The 15,305-nt window shown below is 35.3% G+C and overlaps 1 protein-coding gene across 1 annotated transcript in view; it reads right to left on the bottom strand.

Moving 5' to 3' along the window:
* WASHC4 (WASH complex subunit 4) overlaps positions 1–15,102 on the bottom strand; it is a 61,764-nt gene extending 46,662 nt beyond the window's left edge. Inside the window, exons 1-10 of the mRNA XM_059186737.1 lie at positions 14,943–15,102; positions 11,513–11,652; positions 9,696–9,749; positions 9,534–9,599; positions 8,641–8,686; positions 8,104–8,171; positions 4,401–4,483; positions 2,785–2,827; positions 1,983–2,086; positions 1,316–1,436 (exon numbers count right to left, since the gene is read on the bottom strand). Coding sequence (XP_059042720.1) covers positions 1,316–1,436; positions 1,983–2,086; positions 2,785–2,827; positions 4,401–4,483; positions 8,104–8,171; positions 8,641–8,686; positions 9,534–9,599; positions 9,696–9,749; positions 11,513–11,652; positions 14,943–15,003 — 786 coding nt within the window. The 5' untranslated portion in view covers positions 15,004–15,102. The remainder of the gene's footprint in view (positions 1–1,315; positions 1,437–1,982; positions 2,087–2,784; positions 2,828–4,400; positions 4,484–8,103; positions 8,172–8,640; positions 8,687–9,533; positions 9,600–9,695; positions 9,750–11,512; positions 11,653–14,942) is intronic.
* Between the last annotated feature and the right edge of the window lie 203 nt (positions 15,103–15,305).

Genomic DNA, 15,305 nt, shown 5'->3' with positions numbered 1-15,305 from the left:
AGTTAAGTGTCTGACTTGGGCTTGGGTCATGATCCTAGGGTCCTGGGATAAAGGCCTGTGTCAGGCTGTGTGCTCAGTGGGGAGTGTGCTTGTCCTCCTCCTGCCCCTCCCCTGATTTGTGCTCTCTCAGTCAAATAAATAAATAAATAAATAAAATCTTAAAAAAAAAAAATCTCCTGGAAAAAGAATCAATGACAAAAAAAGACCTTCTGAATCTAATCCACTAGCCATTAAATTGATATAAACAAGAGTTCAGATCAATCTGTAAAAACTGAGCATAATATGATGTATAGACTTGTCAACCACTATGTTGTACACCTGAGGTTAATGTAACATTATGTGTCAACTATACATCAATTTTTTAAAAACTGTGATTATGTAAAATATATTAAAAATAACCCTGAAGGGACACCTGGGTGGCTCAGTATGTTAAAGCCTCTGCCTTCGGCTCAGGTGATCATCTCAGGGTCCTGGGATCGAGCCCCACATGGGGCTCTCTGCTCGGCAGGGAGCCTGCTTCCCCCCACCCTCTCTGCCTGCCTCTCTGCCTACTTGTGATCTCTGTCTGTCAATAAATACATATTAAAAAAAAAAAAAAAACCTGAAGCAGATTTTAAATATAAATATATTGCAATTTCTGATAAACATTACCCAAAGCAGTGCTAGCCAAAAGAATTTTCTGTGATCATAGAAATATTCTACATTTGTGCTAATATGATAGCTAGCCACAAACTAATTATGGCTATTTTTCTCCCAGCTTCATTATGATATTATTGATATATATTAAGTATGAAGTGTATGGTGCAATAATTAGATTACATACAGCTAGTAAGCAGCTGAAAGTGGTGGCGAAAGTGAAATTTTATTTTCTTCCATTTTAATTAATTTAAGCTTTAAAAAGCTACTAAATGGTAGAAAGCTATCTGCACTGAACAAACCCAAATTATATTCCCTGAGCCCAGGAAGAATTAAACAGACATTTAAAAGGCAGTAAAACAAACCCAGATACAGAGGTTAACAACAAACATTAACATAACTGCTTAGATATTGATCCTTGAATAGTTTTATCCTTTTACATAATTTACATAATTTTTACATAAAAAAATAAACCTCACCCCAAATATAACTAGTACTATTAATTTTGTTTGCTACTTGGTACTAAAATAATTGTATTTTAGTACACTAACAATGTTTTAAGCCACAGCACTTTCAAAGAACACATATTTCAACAATATGCTATGAAAGCGCCACGCTGTAGTTCTGAGCTGGGTCAACTAAGGAACCCATTCAGTATAGCCGGATAAAGTGCTCGTACCTGAAATATCATTCCATCAAGTAACTGCCCTTCTAGCTTCAGCAAGAACTTTTCAAATGGCTTTAGTTTTTCTTCCTGAATTCCAAATTTTGAAGGATTATGATGGACAGATTTCAATAACCTTATGGAAGATTAGGAGAAAGACCTTCAATTTTCCTAACAAAGTCTTCAATTGAAAATTTTCTAAGAAATCAAAATTTTGTATTTGTATTTCCTGTTTGGTTCTATACATTTGAAAATCTGAATAAAAACAATGCTAATATATTTAATTTTCTAATCATACCTTTTTCTATCATCCTAAATTCAGATACTCTAGATACCAGATGAACAGATGCCTCAACTTAAACAGGTCTTAAGAATATACAGTGAAATAAAACCAAGTTCACAAAAAACAACGGTCACTTGAATAGAACTCTAGGAAAAAACAAACCTGAGTTCTAAGGTACTCAAATTAACATTCTACTTTAAGAATTAGGAGGCTTTATACAAGTATATCATACTCTCAAAAAACGGTTGCTGTATTCACAAAAACATTTAACATGAGATCCTTCTAAATACAGATCTCCAGGTCTTTTAAAAGATCTGTATTATTTACATTTACTTCCTTTTTACTAATAGATTAACTATACAAAGTAAGAGACTATTTTAACCATTTTAACTGGCTCACCTTTTGTACATAGTCCAGTGCTCTTTCAATGTGACATGATTATCAATAATTTCATCCAGAGTAAGCAAAACAGTTAGCAGCTCCCCCAAGTGCTCATACATAGTCTGTCAAAAAAACCTTTAATGATTAACATTTAATCACGAATTACAGGTTAAGCTTCTTATGGATTTTTAAAGTTAAACACACTGGGCTAATTACTACTGAATTAAAGCAGTTGATAAATCAGTTTATTAATACACAGATGAAACTATTAATCCTCAGATGGAACAACAAGCCTTAGATAGAGAAACACTTTGCCCACTATTTCATCCTTAATTGTGATTTTACAGAATTGTTTAATTGTTTCACTCTCTAAAGAGACCATTTAAGAGAACCTCCACTGGCCACAACTGGGGAAAAAAAAAGAGTTATAGTGGGGCGCCTGGATGGCTCAGTGGGTTAAAGTCTCTGCCTTCGGCTCAGGTCATGGTTCCAGGGTCCTAGGATCGAGCCCCAAATCGGGCTCTCTGCTCGGCAGGGAGCCTGCTTCCCCCTCTCTCTCTGCCTGCCTCTCTGCCTACTTGTGATCTCTGTCTGTCAAATAAATAAATAAAATCTTAAAAAAAAAAAAAGAGTTATACTGATAGTGGGTCAGTAATACCTCATCAACTTCACAGATAAAATAGAAAAAAGGCAAAAAACAACAACAAAAAAAAACCTCTTTAAGAGTTTCACTATAATTTTTTACTCCCCAATCATATAAACTCCACCGCAAACTATAGTAAAAATTATAGTTTTACAGTTCAACCTAAATTACTTTTACCTGAAAATGAACTCCAGTTGTCTCTATAATTTTGGGTGCAATCCTGTAATAAAATAATATCCAATTTAAAAAACTCCTTTTTTACCACAGTTCATTTTTATTTTAAGGAAAACACACAGCAGCAGAAGGTCTTGGGATTTTAACACCTATGTATCATTATTTAGGCTGTCATCAGCCTAAAGAGAATTAACTAACTAGAAGAGAACTAACTTGTATATGCAGAGTCAAGGCTATCCCTGCCCACATCTTACTCAATGGGCACGGAAATAACAATATGTGGCCCATGAATAACCCTAGCCATTTAAACCTAAAGTACTGAGTTTGGGATAGAGGCAGAGAAATAACAAAATTGATACTCATTTCTTTCGAAACAGTTAGAATTTCTCAATTCCTAAACAGAATCTCTGTTATCCTACCCAAACTGGCATTTGGAAACTAGTCAGATTTATTTCTGAGTTCCCATTACTACTGAAAAACAATGCATCAACCAACATTGTACTATAGTCAAAAGCCCTGGGATAATTCAATTTTACTTCCTAGACATCTTCTACTCAACAGTAAATAATTTAAATTAGTACTTGTATATCAAAGGACATATAGATATTCCACAAGATAGAATATTTTTAAAATTAAATACAAAATACAAATAAACTTCATCTTTCTTGGGCGGGGTGTGGTGGTGGGGAGTACTCTCTGAATTAAACATCAGGTACTGCAGGGGTTAGAGGAGCTATGCTCTCATTCCCTCCTGCCATGTGAACAGCTTCAGTGAAAGAACAGAAAACAAAATAAACGCCTGACCGAGGAGAAAAACATGAAAATGAGAAGCAGTTACCACAGTCTCCCAGTTTATAAAGACAGTTAAGATGCAGCCTGGTATATAGTAAGAATAACAATGAATGGACTGGTGATCAAAGAACAGCATCTAAATTGCTGTGGAATCTCATACAATTCCTCTGGGCCTCAATTACTTCTCATAATTGAGAACCCCTTACCATGTTACTAAACAAAGTTACTGTAAGATCACAGTTAAATTGTAAATGGGAAAATTTTTAAGTATAAAGTATTAATTGAAAGTGAGATACTACTTTGTGGTCATTAAGAACAGAAGGTCTATCAAAATTTGATCATTTTTCCTGATTTAGAACAGTGGTTCCCAAACTTGGAAGATCATTTGAATAAAACCACAATTTTTTCAGTGTAGATTAACTGGTCCCACTCCCCCCAGATTCTGTAGTTTAAAGAAAGTCCCATGTGATTCTAATAAGCCAGAGAACAGTCACTGTAAAGGAAAAATAAGGAGAAAGAATTTGGTACATGTTCTGATTCCATATTAGTCTTTTTCTATATAATCAAATTTAAGTATATTCTGTCAACATTCTTATTCAGACAGATAACAGATCATTCACCACAGCAGAAGCTGTCTTACTAGTCTACGTATTACACACCTAGTGTTTGAAACGTTATGAGACTTCAAAGGATGGTGAATAAATGAATGAAAGAATGAATAAGTAAATGAGCAAAGAGACAAAAAACTATTTCAGGTAATGGCTAGTTTAAGAAAATATTCCCTGCATCCCTATTATAAATGCAAAAATATTTATAAAATCCATTACTTGTTACTGATATAGAGAGCAGCCAACTGATGGACTACGTTCATCACCACTTCATAGCACCTTGTAACAAAACAAGACAGTTCCTGAAATGACAAGTTGAGTATATGTTACATAGTTGCTTTTTAAATGCCACCATTTCTCAACTTTATGGTAACATATTAAACAAAACCAGAACAGCTTCCAGTTAACCTGCAGCCAGAGAACTTCAACCATCTTTCAAGCAATCCATTCTTAACTCCTCTCCTGAACGTCAAAGTAATTTCTACTGGTTTGTTCCCATAGCATTTCACTCATACTTCTATTTTAAGTCTTATATTTTAGTTACTCATGTAATTAACAGAGATCATCTTATTCCTTTTTTAAATATCCACTGACCAACATGGTGGCTAACCCTCAACTGCTTCTCAATATATTTTTGTCCTATTAAATGAATAAGTAAGTGAACATCTGAATGAAAAAGCTGAAAAGCTGCCAATTTAGAAAGTATGATAATGAGGAAAAAGGCTCTCCCAAAGTTACTCTGAAATAACTTCAAATGTTTATTACTTTTAACTTCATCTATAAATAAGCCTGGCACAGAGAAAGGGAAATTTTAATTATTGCAGGAATATATTGTCATTAAATAATTAATTCGCATCTACTATGTCCCACACCTTCAGAAAATTTCTTTCAGAAGCTCTCGATGCTTAAACTTAAAAAACCAGTTTGTATCCTAAAGTATTCAAAACTTGACTAAACCTGTGGCTATTCCAGATTTTAAGTTCTACAAGGGCAAGAATTTCTGTTGGTTTTCTGCACTGCTATATACCAGCACCAAGAACAGTTGCTAACATATGCTAGGCTTATAGTTTAAAAATGGAATTTTATGCAGCTGTCAATGAGATCCACAAACAAATGAAAATGTTTGAAAATGAAAAAAATGCATATCAATTTTACTTAAATAACTCTAGTTTTATCTTTCTTATTAAACTTCTAAAAGTTCAATAAAAGCAAAGAGCAGAAAATGCAGACAAACAGCACAAAGTAAAAAAAGAGAGAAACAAGTCCAGATATATAACAGACTATTTACATAAGATAGAAATAGTAGGCTCAGTAGGTTAAGCCTCTGCGTTTGGCTCAGGTCATGATCTCTGGGTCCTGGGATCAAGCACCACATTAGGCTCTCTGCTCAGCAGGGAGCCTGCTTCCACCTCTCTCTCTGCCTACTTGTGATCTCTCTCTCTGTGTCAAATAAATAAATAAAATCTTAAAAAAAAAAAAAAAAAAAGAAATAGAATGAATTAGCCAATTAAAAGACAGAGATTTTGGGATTTTCAAATTGCATAATAAACCAAATCCAGACACATGTGGTTTTAAAAAAACATAACTAAACATAATGATACTGAAAGGTATCATTTCAGATACCTTCAGAAAATAGAAAGATAAACCAAGTGGTTTTAAAAAAACATAACTAAACATAATGATACTGTCAGGTATCATTTCAGATACCTTCAGAATATAGAAATATAAACCAAGAAAATGTTAACTAAAACAGAGCCGAGGCAGTGAGAATATCGGACAAAACTGTTAGCACATCACAGCTATTATATATGATATACATTTATGTAACTGCATATTATATACATAATTATAGTTGAACAGGGTCAAGTGCTATAACAACATAATAAAAGATTCAATTTATAAAGAATTATGAACAATCCTAAACTTGCATGCACCAAATAGAATATCCTTAAAATAAGAAATGCAAAATTTGATAAAACTAGAGGGAGAAACTGACACATTCACTGGGACCTGCAAATTACATTTCTTAGACCTCTGCCAGTAGGCTTCCTGTTAAGTACTGCCAACAGGTGGCATTAAAAGGACACTAAAGACTGGAAAAGTACATCCTTTCTACTACTTGGTGCTTTGGGGTTTTTTTTTACAGGTGGCATACGATTTAATTGACAGCTAAATGATTCAAGAACCACAAAGAATGATGCAGAACTCTACCCCACACTCCTGAAATCATACAGGACTGTATTTCCAACAAAGTAAAAGCATGAAACACACCTTACTTCTAGTAGGGGTGGAGAAGGAAAGGGATACAAAGACCTAAGTCTAAATTCCTTTCAGAGACTTTGGGAATTTTTTTCTCTCTTTCTGAGGTTACATTTATTAATGTGTAAAAATAAGAGAAAAATGATTACTTCACTAGGATGCTCTGAACATTAAATATGAAACATTCCTAGTAATTCCTGTGTCAATGTCATAATAAATGCCTTAATAATGTCATTAGCTAAAAGGCAGTACAGGTTTGGCCCATCTCCAAAGTGCATCAATCAAAACCATGAGGGAAAATTTCAATATACCTTTAGTCAGAAAAACATACAAATAATATCTTCCAGACCCTACAAAGATGTCAATCATACCCCCAGTTATCTAACTCAAGACCTTATATATAGTTCATTGACACCTAGTTCATTCCAGACCCTACAAAGATGTTAATCATACCCCCAGCTATCTAACTCAAGACCTTATAGTTCATTAACACCTGGGAAATCATCAGGTCTTCTAGAAACTTCCCAAATTTCTTCTTTGTTCCCCTTATAGCCTTCACTTCCACAATAAGTACTCTTGGTGTTTTTACCAACATAACCCAGGCAAGAGCAGTTCACCCCAGCAATAGCAGCTTGCTCCACCTCCAGCTTCTTTCAGAACTCCAGAAACGACCTTGTATTGCCCTCTCAGAGGTACCAGGCAGCCAGGCAGCACTGCCTCATTCACAAGTATGAGCAATAACTACACAAGGCTCCTGCTCCAAGCTCCTATATTCTGGTAACCCCAATCCTTCTTCTTTTTCCCCTTCCTATCGATGACCTCACTATCCTCTTTTTCTTTCAACCCTCCAACACTTATATAACCAATCCTCTATATCAAAATACCTCTTCTGAAGCTGTGATTCGTTTTCTGGACTAGCCCCTGACTGACACATAACACAATAGAGGTCAAGTTCAACAAAATACTCTCAATTACAACAAGGAGACAAAAAAGGGTAGTAAAGATATAAGTGAACTGAACAATATGTTAGTATGCTTGATTCAGTGAAATACATCAAGTCTTGAACTTAACAATCAGGAGGTAGGGGGAGTTTCTCCTTATCTCCAATTTTTGCTTTTTTCATATGGTTTTAGCGTTGTTTTTATAATGGAGAGAGAAGAAATGGGAAGTTCTTTCAATTTTTTCACAAAACTAAACCAAAGACCTAGAATAACTAAAACTGCAGTGACGAAAACATCTGGTTTGAAATGTTTGAAACATCTGGTTAGAAGCATCAAGTGCTACTTTTAAAAACCTTATCATTGCTCATGTACTAGCTTAACCATCTCCACTAACAACTTTTTCTGGCATAAATTATCTTCCTACCCAGCATAAAGTTTAAGTTATTTTAAAAGGCATGGTGACAAATTGTTCACAAATTAAATTATTACAAAAAAAAAAACAAAAACAAAATCAAAACCTTACTTTGAGACCTTATTTCCATAAAATGCTATGAAAACATTTCACGAATTATGACCTCTTAAACTACAATCCAATGTCTACTGAGTGTTTTACCATTCAAAGTACTTATTCTTAGCATTTGAAGGTTTCAGAAATCTTTTTAATTTTGTGTAATTTACCAAACTTAAAAAAAACAAACAATGGAAAGTAAAAAAACAGTCACCTGTAAGAATGAAATAAATCTTCCCATTTGAATTTGGCAATCACCTTCCACCATGCTGGAATCTGTAGCTTTAAAAGGCAACATGAAGAATCATATTTCAGTTTTTTAATTTAAACTTAGTCAAGACCCAAAAAGAAAAATAAATACAATTTTTATTCATTAGTATATCTTTTAATCTGCATAATATTAAAACCAGAATTTTTATATTGAAAAGAAACATAAGACAATCATTAATCATTCAATTAAAAATAACAATCTGTTTCACTATTTAACAAATTCAAGGGAAATCCTTATCTGGTCACAGTTCTTTGTAACTTACAAAAATATCACAAATAGATTTTAGAGAATTTGCTACTGCTCCATCACTCAGGTTTATTCCACCTGCTTATCAAACAAATAAACCAACAAAAAATTTAAATGCTTATTTTCTCAGGGTATACATTATATAATCATGGTAGTCTTAGAACTGTCAACTTTTCATTCATTTCAATCTCAAAAAAGGCATAATGACACTATAATATGAAATTTTAAACTTACCTCCTTCTCCATAAAACAAGAGACCATTATAAAATTTAGTTTCTGCCTGTTTAAAAAAAATTAAATATTTTTAAAGGTTGCTGTCTTGTTTTTAAATTCCTAGGCTCTCTTATCTATATTTAATAATAATCAGAGGACTATATCACATATACAAACTCATTTAAATTCAAAACTACTTATAAAACAGGTAAATTCAATTGATCTTTAGAATACCAAAGATATCGTTGATACTCATATTTCTCAGTTTCTTTACCCCTGCTTTTGTCTTTTCTCACCTTACTGTCCTACATCTTCCCACTAGTTCATGGGAGATAGAAAGCAATCACATAGTATCAAAAAGGTACAGAAAAAAGAGGAAGTTTACCAACTTCTACCAGAGTTTTAATGACCCATGGCTAAGAAAATGCAAAACATATTAAAAATTCAAAGCTTTTTTTAAAAAAAATCAGTTATATTTATTATATCTAGGGACACCTGGCTGGCTTAGTCAGTAGAGCATGTAACTCTTGATTATGAGTTCAAGCTCCATGTTGGGTGTGGAGACTACTAAAAAAAATATGTAAAAAATCAATTATATCTAGAAAGCCAGTATATATGGCAAATAACACAGACTTGGAAGGTATATAGACCCAGGCTCAAACAGTTACTACCAGTAAAATTAAGCCTGTTTCCTCATCTATTCCTCACATTATCTGCCTCTCATTCTAAGTATGAAGAGGGTTAGTATGGTGTCTGGCACTCCATTAGTACACTCAGTGAATGGTAACCACTATTATTAGTATTAAATAAAAAATTAATTCAACATGCATTAAATCTTTATGTACACTATACATATAAGCACAAATTTGCTTTTAAAATCATGTTTTTAACAACTTAAGAGCACAAATAATTACCTCATACTTTAATTTCTTGATTTCACAACAAAGTGCAGCATAAACAGTGATGACTTTGTTCAAAACCTAGTTTCATGAATAAAAACATAAAATAAAAAAGATGAATTACAGCAGATAGCTAAAGCATTTTAAAAATAGATTTTTAGGTTAAGAAATCTATACCTTGTTTTCAGTCTTTATGAGTTCCAATAGGGAAGACTGTTCATAAGGCAAAAGCTATAGAAACAAAGGGAAAAAATCATTTTTAATTTGAAAAAAATCACGGAAATTTTAAATAGACGAATCGAGTCTAGCGCCATTCTATTTAAACCTGTGTTGGACCCTGTACTTAGCACTAACACACACTGGAGACTGACGGCTAATGGGTATAGGATTTCTTTTGCAGGTGGTGAAAAGACTCTTCAATTGGGTATGGTGATGACTGCTGCACAATTCTGTCAATACACTAATACCCAAAGAACTACATGATATGTGAATTTCAAGAATATGAGACACATGGGCACCTGGGTGGCTCAGTGGGTTAAGCTTCTGCCCTCTGCTACCGTCGTGATCTGAGTGCTGGGATGGAGCCCCGCACTGGGCTCTCTGCTTGGCAGGGAGCCTGCTTCCCTCTCTCTGTCTGCCTACTTGTGATCTCTCTCTGTCAAATAAATAAATAAAATCTTAAAAAAAAAAAAAAAGAATAGGAGACATGTGAATTTCAAGAAAACTGTTACTAAAAAAGTCAATATGTAACTCAGAACAGTGTCTAATACATAATAAATGTTCAGTAAATGTTAATTATTATTTAAGTGGTAACAGGCTATACTTTCAAAGATAAAACAAGATAGAATGACCTCAAAAAAAAATTTTAAAAAGATAGAATGATCTCAAAATGGAACAGAGGAGTGAATTATTTCATTTTATTAAAGATTTTATTCATTGACTTGAGACAGAGAGCATAAGCAGGGGAGGAGAGGGAGAAGCAGACTCCCTCCCAAAATGGGCAGGAAGCCCAACATGGGGCTTGATCCCAGGACCCTGGGACCATGACCTGAGCTGAAGGCAGATGCTTAACTGACCAAGCCAACCAGGCACCCCAGGAGTGGCTTACTTTATACATTAAAAAATTACTCCTACATAAAATTCTACTACTGAAACTAGTATTATAGTACATGTTAACTAACTTGAGTTTAAATAACAACTTAAAAAAAAAAATGAAAAAAAAATTACTTCCATATTAAGATACCTTAAATGGCATAAGGGAAAATGATGGAAATCTTCTATATATTCATTAGAATACGAGTGATATGAATATATGTGTTTGACAAAAATTCACTAAACAGTATATTGTAAATCTATGCATTTCACTGTATGTAAAATAATCTCAATAAGGAACAAATAAAGTTTGAATATTCTATTCCAACCTGTTTATTTTCTTGATGAAAAACAAAGGCCACCCCAGAAGTCTGCCATTCATTAAAAACAAAACAAACAAAAAAACACACATCTGCCTGGCTTCAAGATAAGGAAATTAACAATTTTTCTCCAAGTTTCTTTTAGTTCTCCAGATTCCAAATAATGAGAATATACAGTTGACCTTTGAACAACACAGGTTTGAATGGCGTGGGTCCACTGTGATACAAGTTTATCTTTTTATAAATACAGTACAGTACTATAAATATATTTTCTTTGTGATTTTATCATAACATTTTCTTTTCTCTAGCTTACTGTAAGAATATAATACATAATACACACATAAAATATGTGTTAATTGATGTTTATGTTATTGGTAAGGCTTTTGGTCAACAGCAGCCTATAAGTTAAGTTTGGGGAGTTTCAAGTTCTACGCAGATTTTCAACTGCTTGGGAAGTCAGCACTCCTAACCCCCACATTATTCAAGGGCCAAATGTATATTCTATTTTTTAATATTATGTCTTCAAGATATAGTATGCCCTGAAAATATATACGTAAATTTAAAAATGTAACAAAATCAAACCTTTAAAGCTATTGGATCAAGATTGAAATCCCAAACATCACCAATTGAATCATCCAGTGCATCCTCAATTCTTCTCAATTGAGATGTATACTCCTCAAGAAATTTCCCGTAATTCTTAAGTTGGACTTCAGCATGAATTTCTAAATTTAAATTTTAAAACAGTATGTAAGATGTACAAGTAATAAATTGCAGGACATTTATTTCAAATAAACTCAAAACTCACAGCAAGGTAGTTACTAAGCATTTTTAAATGTACTACTCTAGTATGTCTGGACTTCTTGAAAATAAAATTTCAAAGTTAAACAATAATTCAGCTTTTAATCTTTTCCAAATAATAAAATAATTTTAAAACCTATAGATGTTAAGCATAACCATAACTTTGGTTAACCATAAACCATAACTTTAAAGCACTATGAAAAAATTAACATCCCATTTATCCCATAAGCTGGGGCTTTTAAACAATTTGAATAATGCCTTAGACAACTCAACATCTTGATTCTATGTTTTAGTCATAAATAACTTTTTTTTGCAAAAATAAATAAATAAGACCTGAATAAGTATAAAAATCTGTGTTGTCATAGAAGCAAAATTTAAAAACATAATCCTGAGTCTCTATAGTGTAAACTGTCTAAGATTACATCTAATATTGTTTTTAAAACAGTTTTAAACCTGCTTTATCATAAAGAATGTTATTTCTGTAATGCCAAAAACTTAGTAAGATATTTTAATTATTTAACTATCATAATAGGGTTGGAAAAGCCAGTAAAGAAATACTGTGCTTATAGAAAGGGCACAGATGATCATCAACAGATGAATGGATAAACAAGATGTGGTGTATACACACACACACACACACACACACGGAATATTACACAGCCATCAAAAAATGAAATCTTGACATCTCCAATGACATGGATAAACTAGAGGATATTATGCTAAGCAAAATAAGTCAATCAGAGAAAGATAATTATCATATGATCTCACTGATATGTGAAATTTAAGAAACAAGGCAGAGGATCACAGGGGAGAGAGGAAAAAATGAAATAAGAGGAAACCGAGAGGGTGACAAACCATAAGAGACAAACTGAGGGTTACTGGAGGGGAGAGGGAGGGGAGGGATGAGGTAAGTGGTGATGGACACCAGGGAGGGTATGTCTTGTAATGAGCACTGGGTATTATATAAGACTGATGAATCACAGACATCTGCTTGATGTCTGAAACAAATAATACATTATATGTTAATTAATTTAAATTTTTAAAAAGAATGAAAAAAGATACTGTGCTAATATTTAACAAATTTCCACATTAAATAGATGACTCTAAGGAGTCATTGGAATAAACTAAACAATAGAAGTATGTCTAGTCATCAAAGTTAATAAAGAAAGGGAACATTCTATATACACATAAGAATTCACTATTGCAAAGGCAGCAAATCCAATTCAGCCTCTTCTATTGATATGAACAACTATTCAATCATTGTCTAAAAGAAGGTAAATTATTGTCTCCTCAAATCAGCAATACAAAGCAATTCTTAGATAAAGTACATTCTGACTAAAGATAAAGACCTAGCTCTCCAATCACCCTAATTTTGGCACTAATGCTCCCTATCAGGTGGATCAATTATTAAAACTGCTATCTGGTTACAGCATTAATCTAAGTAATACTGGAAGACAGTCTAGATAGGATTCATAGCACAAAAATTAACAAAACCAGGCACACCGAACGGATGGCAATTCTTCTCTTCCCTAAAGCTCAAACTAAATAACTTCTAGAGATTCTTGAAATCGTAAGTACATGCCTAATTCTCATTTACATGGGAAATAACCAAAGCTGCATTTAATCAGCAAATGAGTTCTTAATGACAATGCCAGAAAAGCATGCTGGCATTGTCTGTTTGGGAAGTCACGAAAGAGTAAGCAAGAGAAAACCTGCAGTAACATTAAAGTTTCTTGCTGATAAAATAATGAATAGTTGTAAAAATAGTAAAAATTACAATAAAAAGATTTGAAATAAGGAATCCACGTTGATTCTTCAAGAGTAAAATCCCAGAAACCCTATTTACAGGCTCATCTCTACATTCTTTGTTATCTTTCCATCCCTAATGCCTAGTACAGTTCCTGATATGGTCTGTTGACCGAATCACATCATGCCACTCTCAGCTGAACCACTGTCAAACCTAGCAACTTATTTTCATTACAATTTTTTGAAGATACGGAAGTAGGAGAACTCTGTCCATAAAACTCCATATATGAAAAAGGTGCAGTTGACTCTGTAACAGTAAATACAGAATCCTCTCCACAAAAAAACATTAAAGGAAATTGTCATTACCACCAAGATTTTTTTTTTAATGCTGCATAAGAGCTAATACCTTATGGAATATTTTATGAAAAACTGCAAACCATTATGAATTAAGCTCGTGCTTCTCTCAGAGGCTACTAAAACCTAATTACATGCAAGTTTTTACGGGATTCTTTGTAAAGTTAAGCAAAATTCACGTGGAATTTTTAAAAACTACATTTACCTTCTTTAAAAAAAAATGACACTCAACCTTTTGGGAAACTGCGTTTAAAAAAACAAATTCACAAGCAGTAGGTCCCAATCTCTCCTATATCACTTAAACAGAAGAGACAGATTACCAACTTGTATTAATCTTAAGTAGAGTTTCACCAAAATAATTATTTGCCTCTAACTTTTGCTTCATGGAACTTAATCTGGTACGGTTCTTTGACTTTTAAGTTCAAAATGAAACAATTCGATTTTGTGAAAAAAAGTTGCTTAATTTTTGAAGCCTTTCTAGGTGCAATGGAAGCTCTATGACATCCCTGAAAAACACCACTTATCTAAGTAAAAGGCATAGGAGGAGATAAATTGACATTCGCTTGCTTATTTTTACCGTGTGAAGAGCGCTTTCTCCCTGTCTTGTACGTTATACGAATATGCAGGAAAAAAAAAATACTCAAACTTCCAAAAGTTGATTGGAGGAAAAAGTAGAAAAACAGGAAAGCGAAAACAGGAACCCGACCTCTGCCCGTTCTAGAACTGAACGCTCAGCCCAGGTGGCGAAAGCGTCGTGAGGCCGGAGGCAAGGCCGGCCTCGGCTCCCCGGGTTACTGGGCCCTGGGCGCGCCCCGCCCGGCCCCGGGCTGGGGACAGCGGACGCCGCTGCTCTGGGTACCGCGGGCTCCAACCGAGAGCCGCCGCCCCAGACGCCAAGCCCTGCCTCGGCCGGCCTGACGCACCGCCCCCGGGACCCCAACCCCGAAAGTGACGTTCGAGAGCGCGTCCCTCTCGCACCCCAAGGGGCAGCAAGTGTCCCGAACCGGAGGGCTGCGCGGGGACCACGACGCAGAGCCCTCCCGCAGGAGCGCTGCCGGAGCTGAGGCGGGCCGGGGAGCATCCACCCGCAGCTCTTGCCCCGCAGCTCTCTTACTCTGTGAGCCGTCGTCCACGCGGTCGAACTCCCAGTCCGGGGAAAGAGTCTCCACCGCCATCACCCCGGCACCTCCCCCAGTCACAGCCCCAACCAGCCCGGGCGACCACGGCGGCCTCACCCCGGCGGCTGTCACGGCACGTGACTTCCGGCCCCAGCCCGGGCCCCGCCCCCGCTCGCGAGGGCAGGCCGGGCTCAAGGCCTCAGCGAGCCGCGGGGGCTGCTGGGAAAGCGAGTCGGCTGCGGTGGCCAGAGGCGGCCGTTACATCTTCCGCGGCACTCGCGGCGTCCTCCCGTGGTGACTTGGGCCTCGACACCACTCACTTCACATCTCAAGCTATATCGATGCCTTTGACTTCGCCC

Source organism: Mustela lutreola, chromosome 8, assembly GCF_030435805.1.
Source record: "Mustela lutreola isolate mMusLut2 chromosome 8, mMusLut2.pri, whole genome shotgun sequence".
Classification (NCBI taxonomy): domain Eukaryota; kingdom Metazoa; phylum Chordata; class Mammalia; order Carnivora; family Mustelidae; genus Mustela; species Mustela lutreola.
The sequence above is the reverse complement of the archived record's forward strand: the minus strand, read 5'-3'. Positions and strand labels throughout refer to the sequence as shown.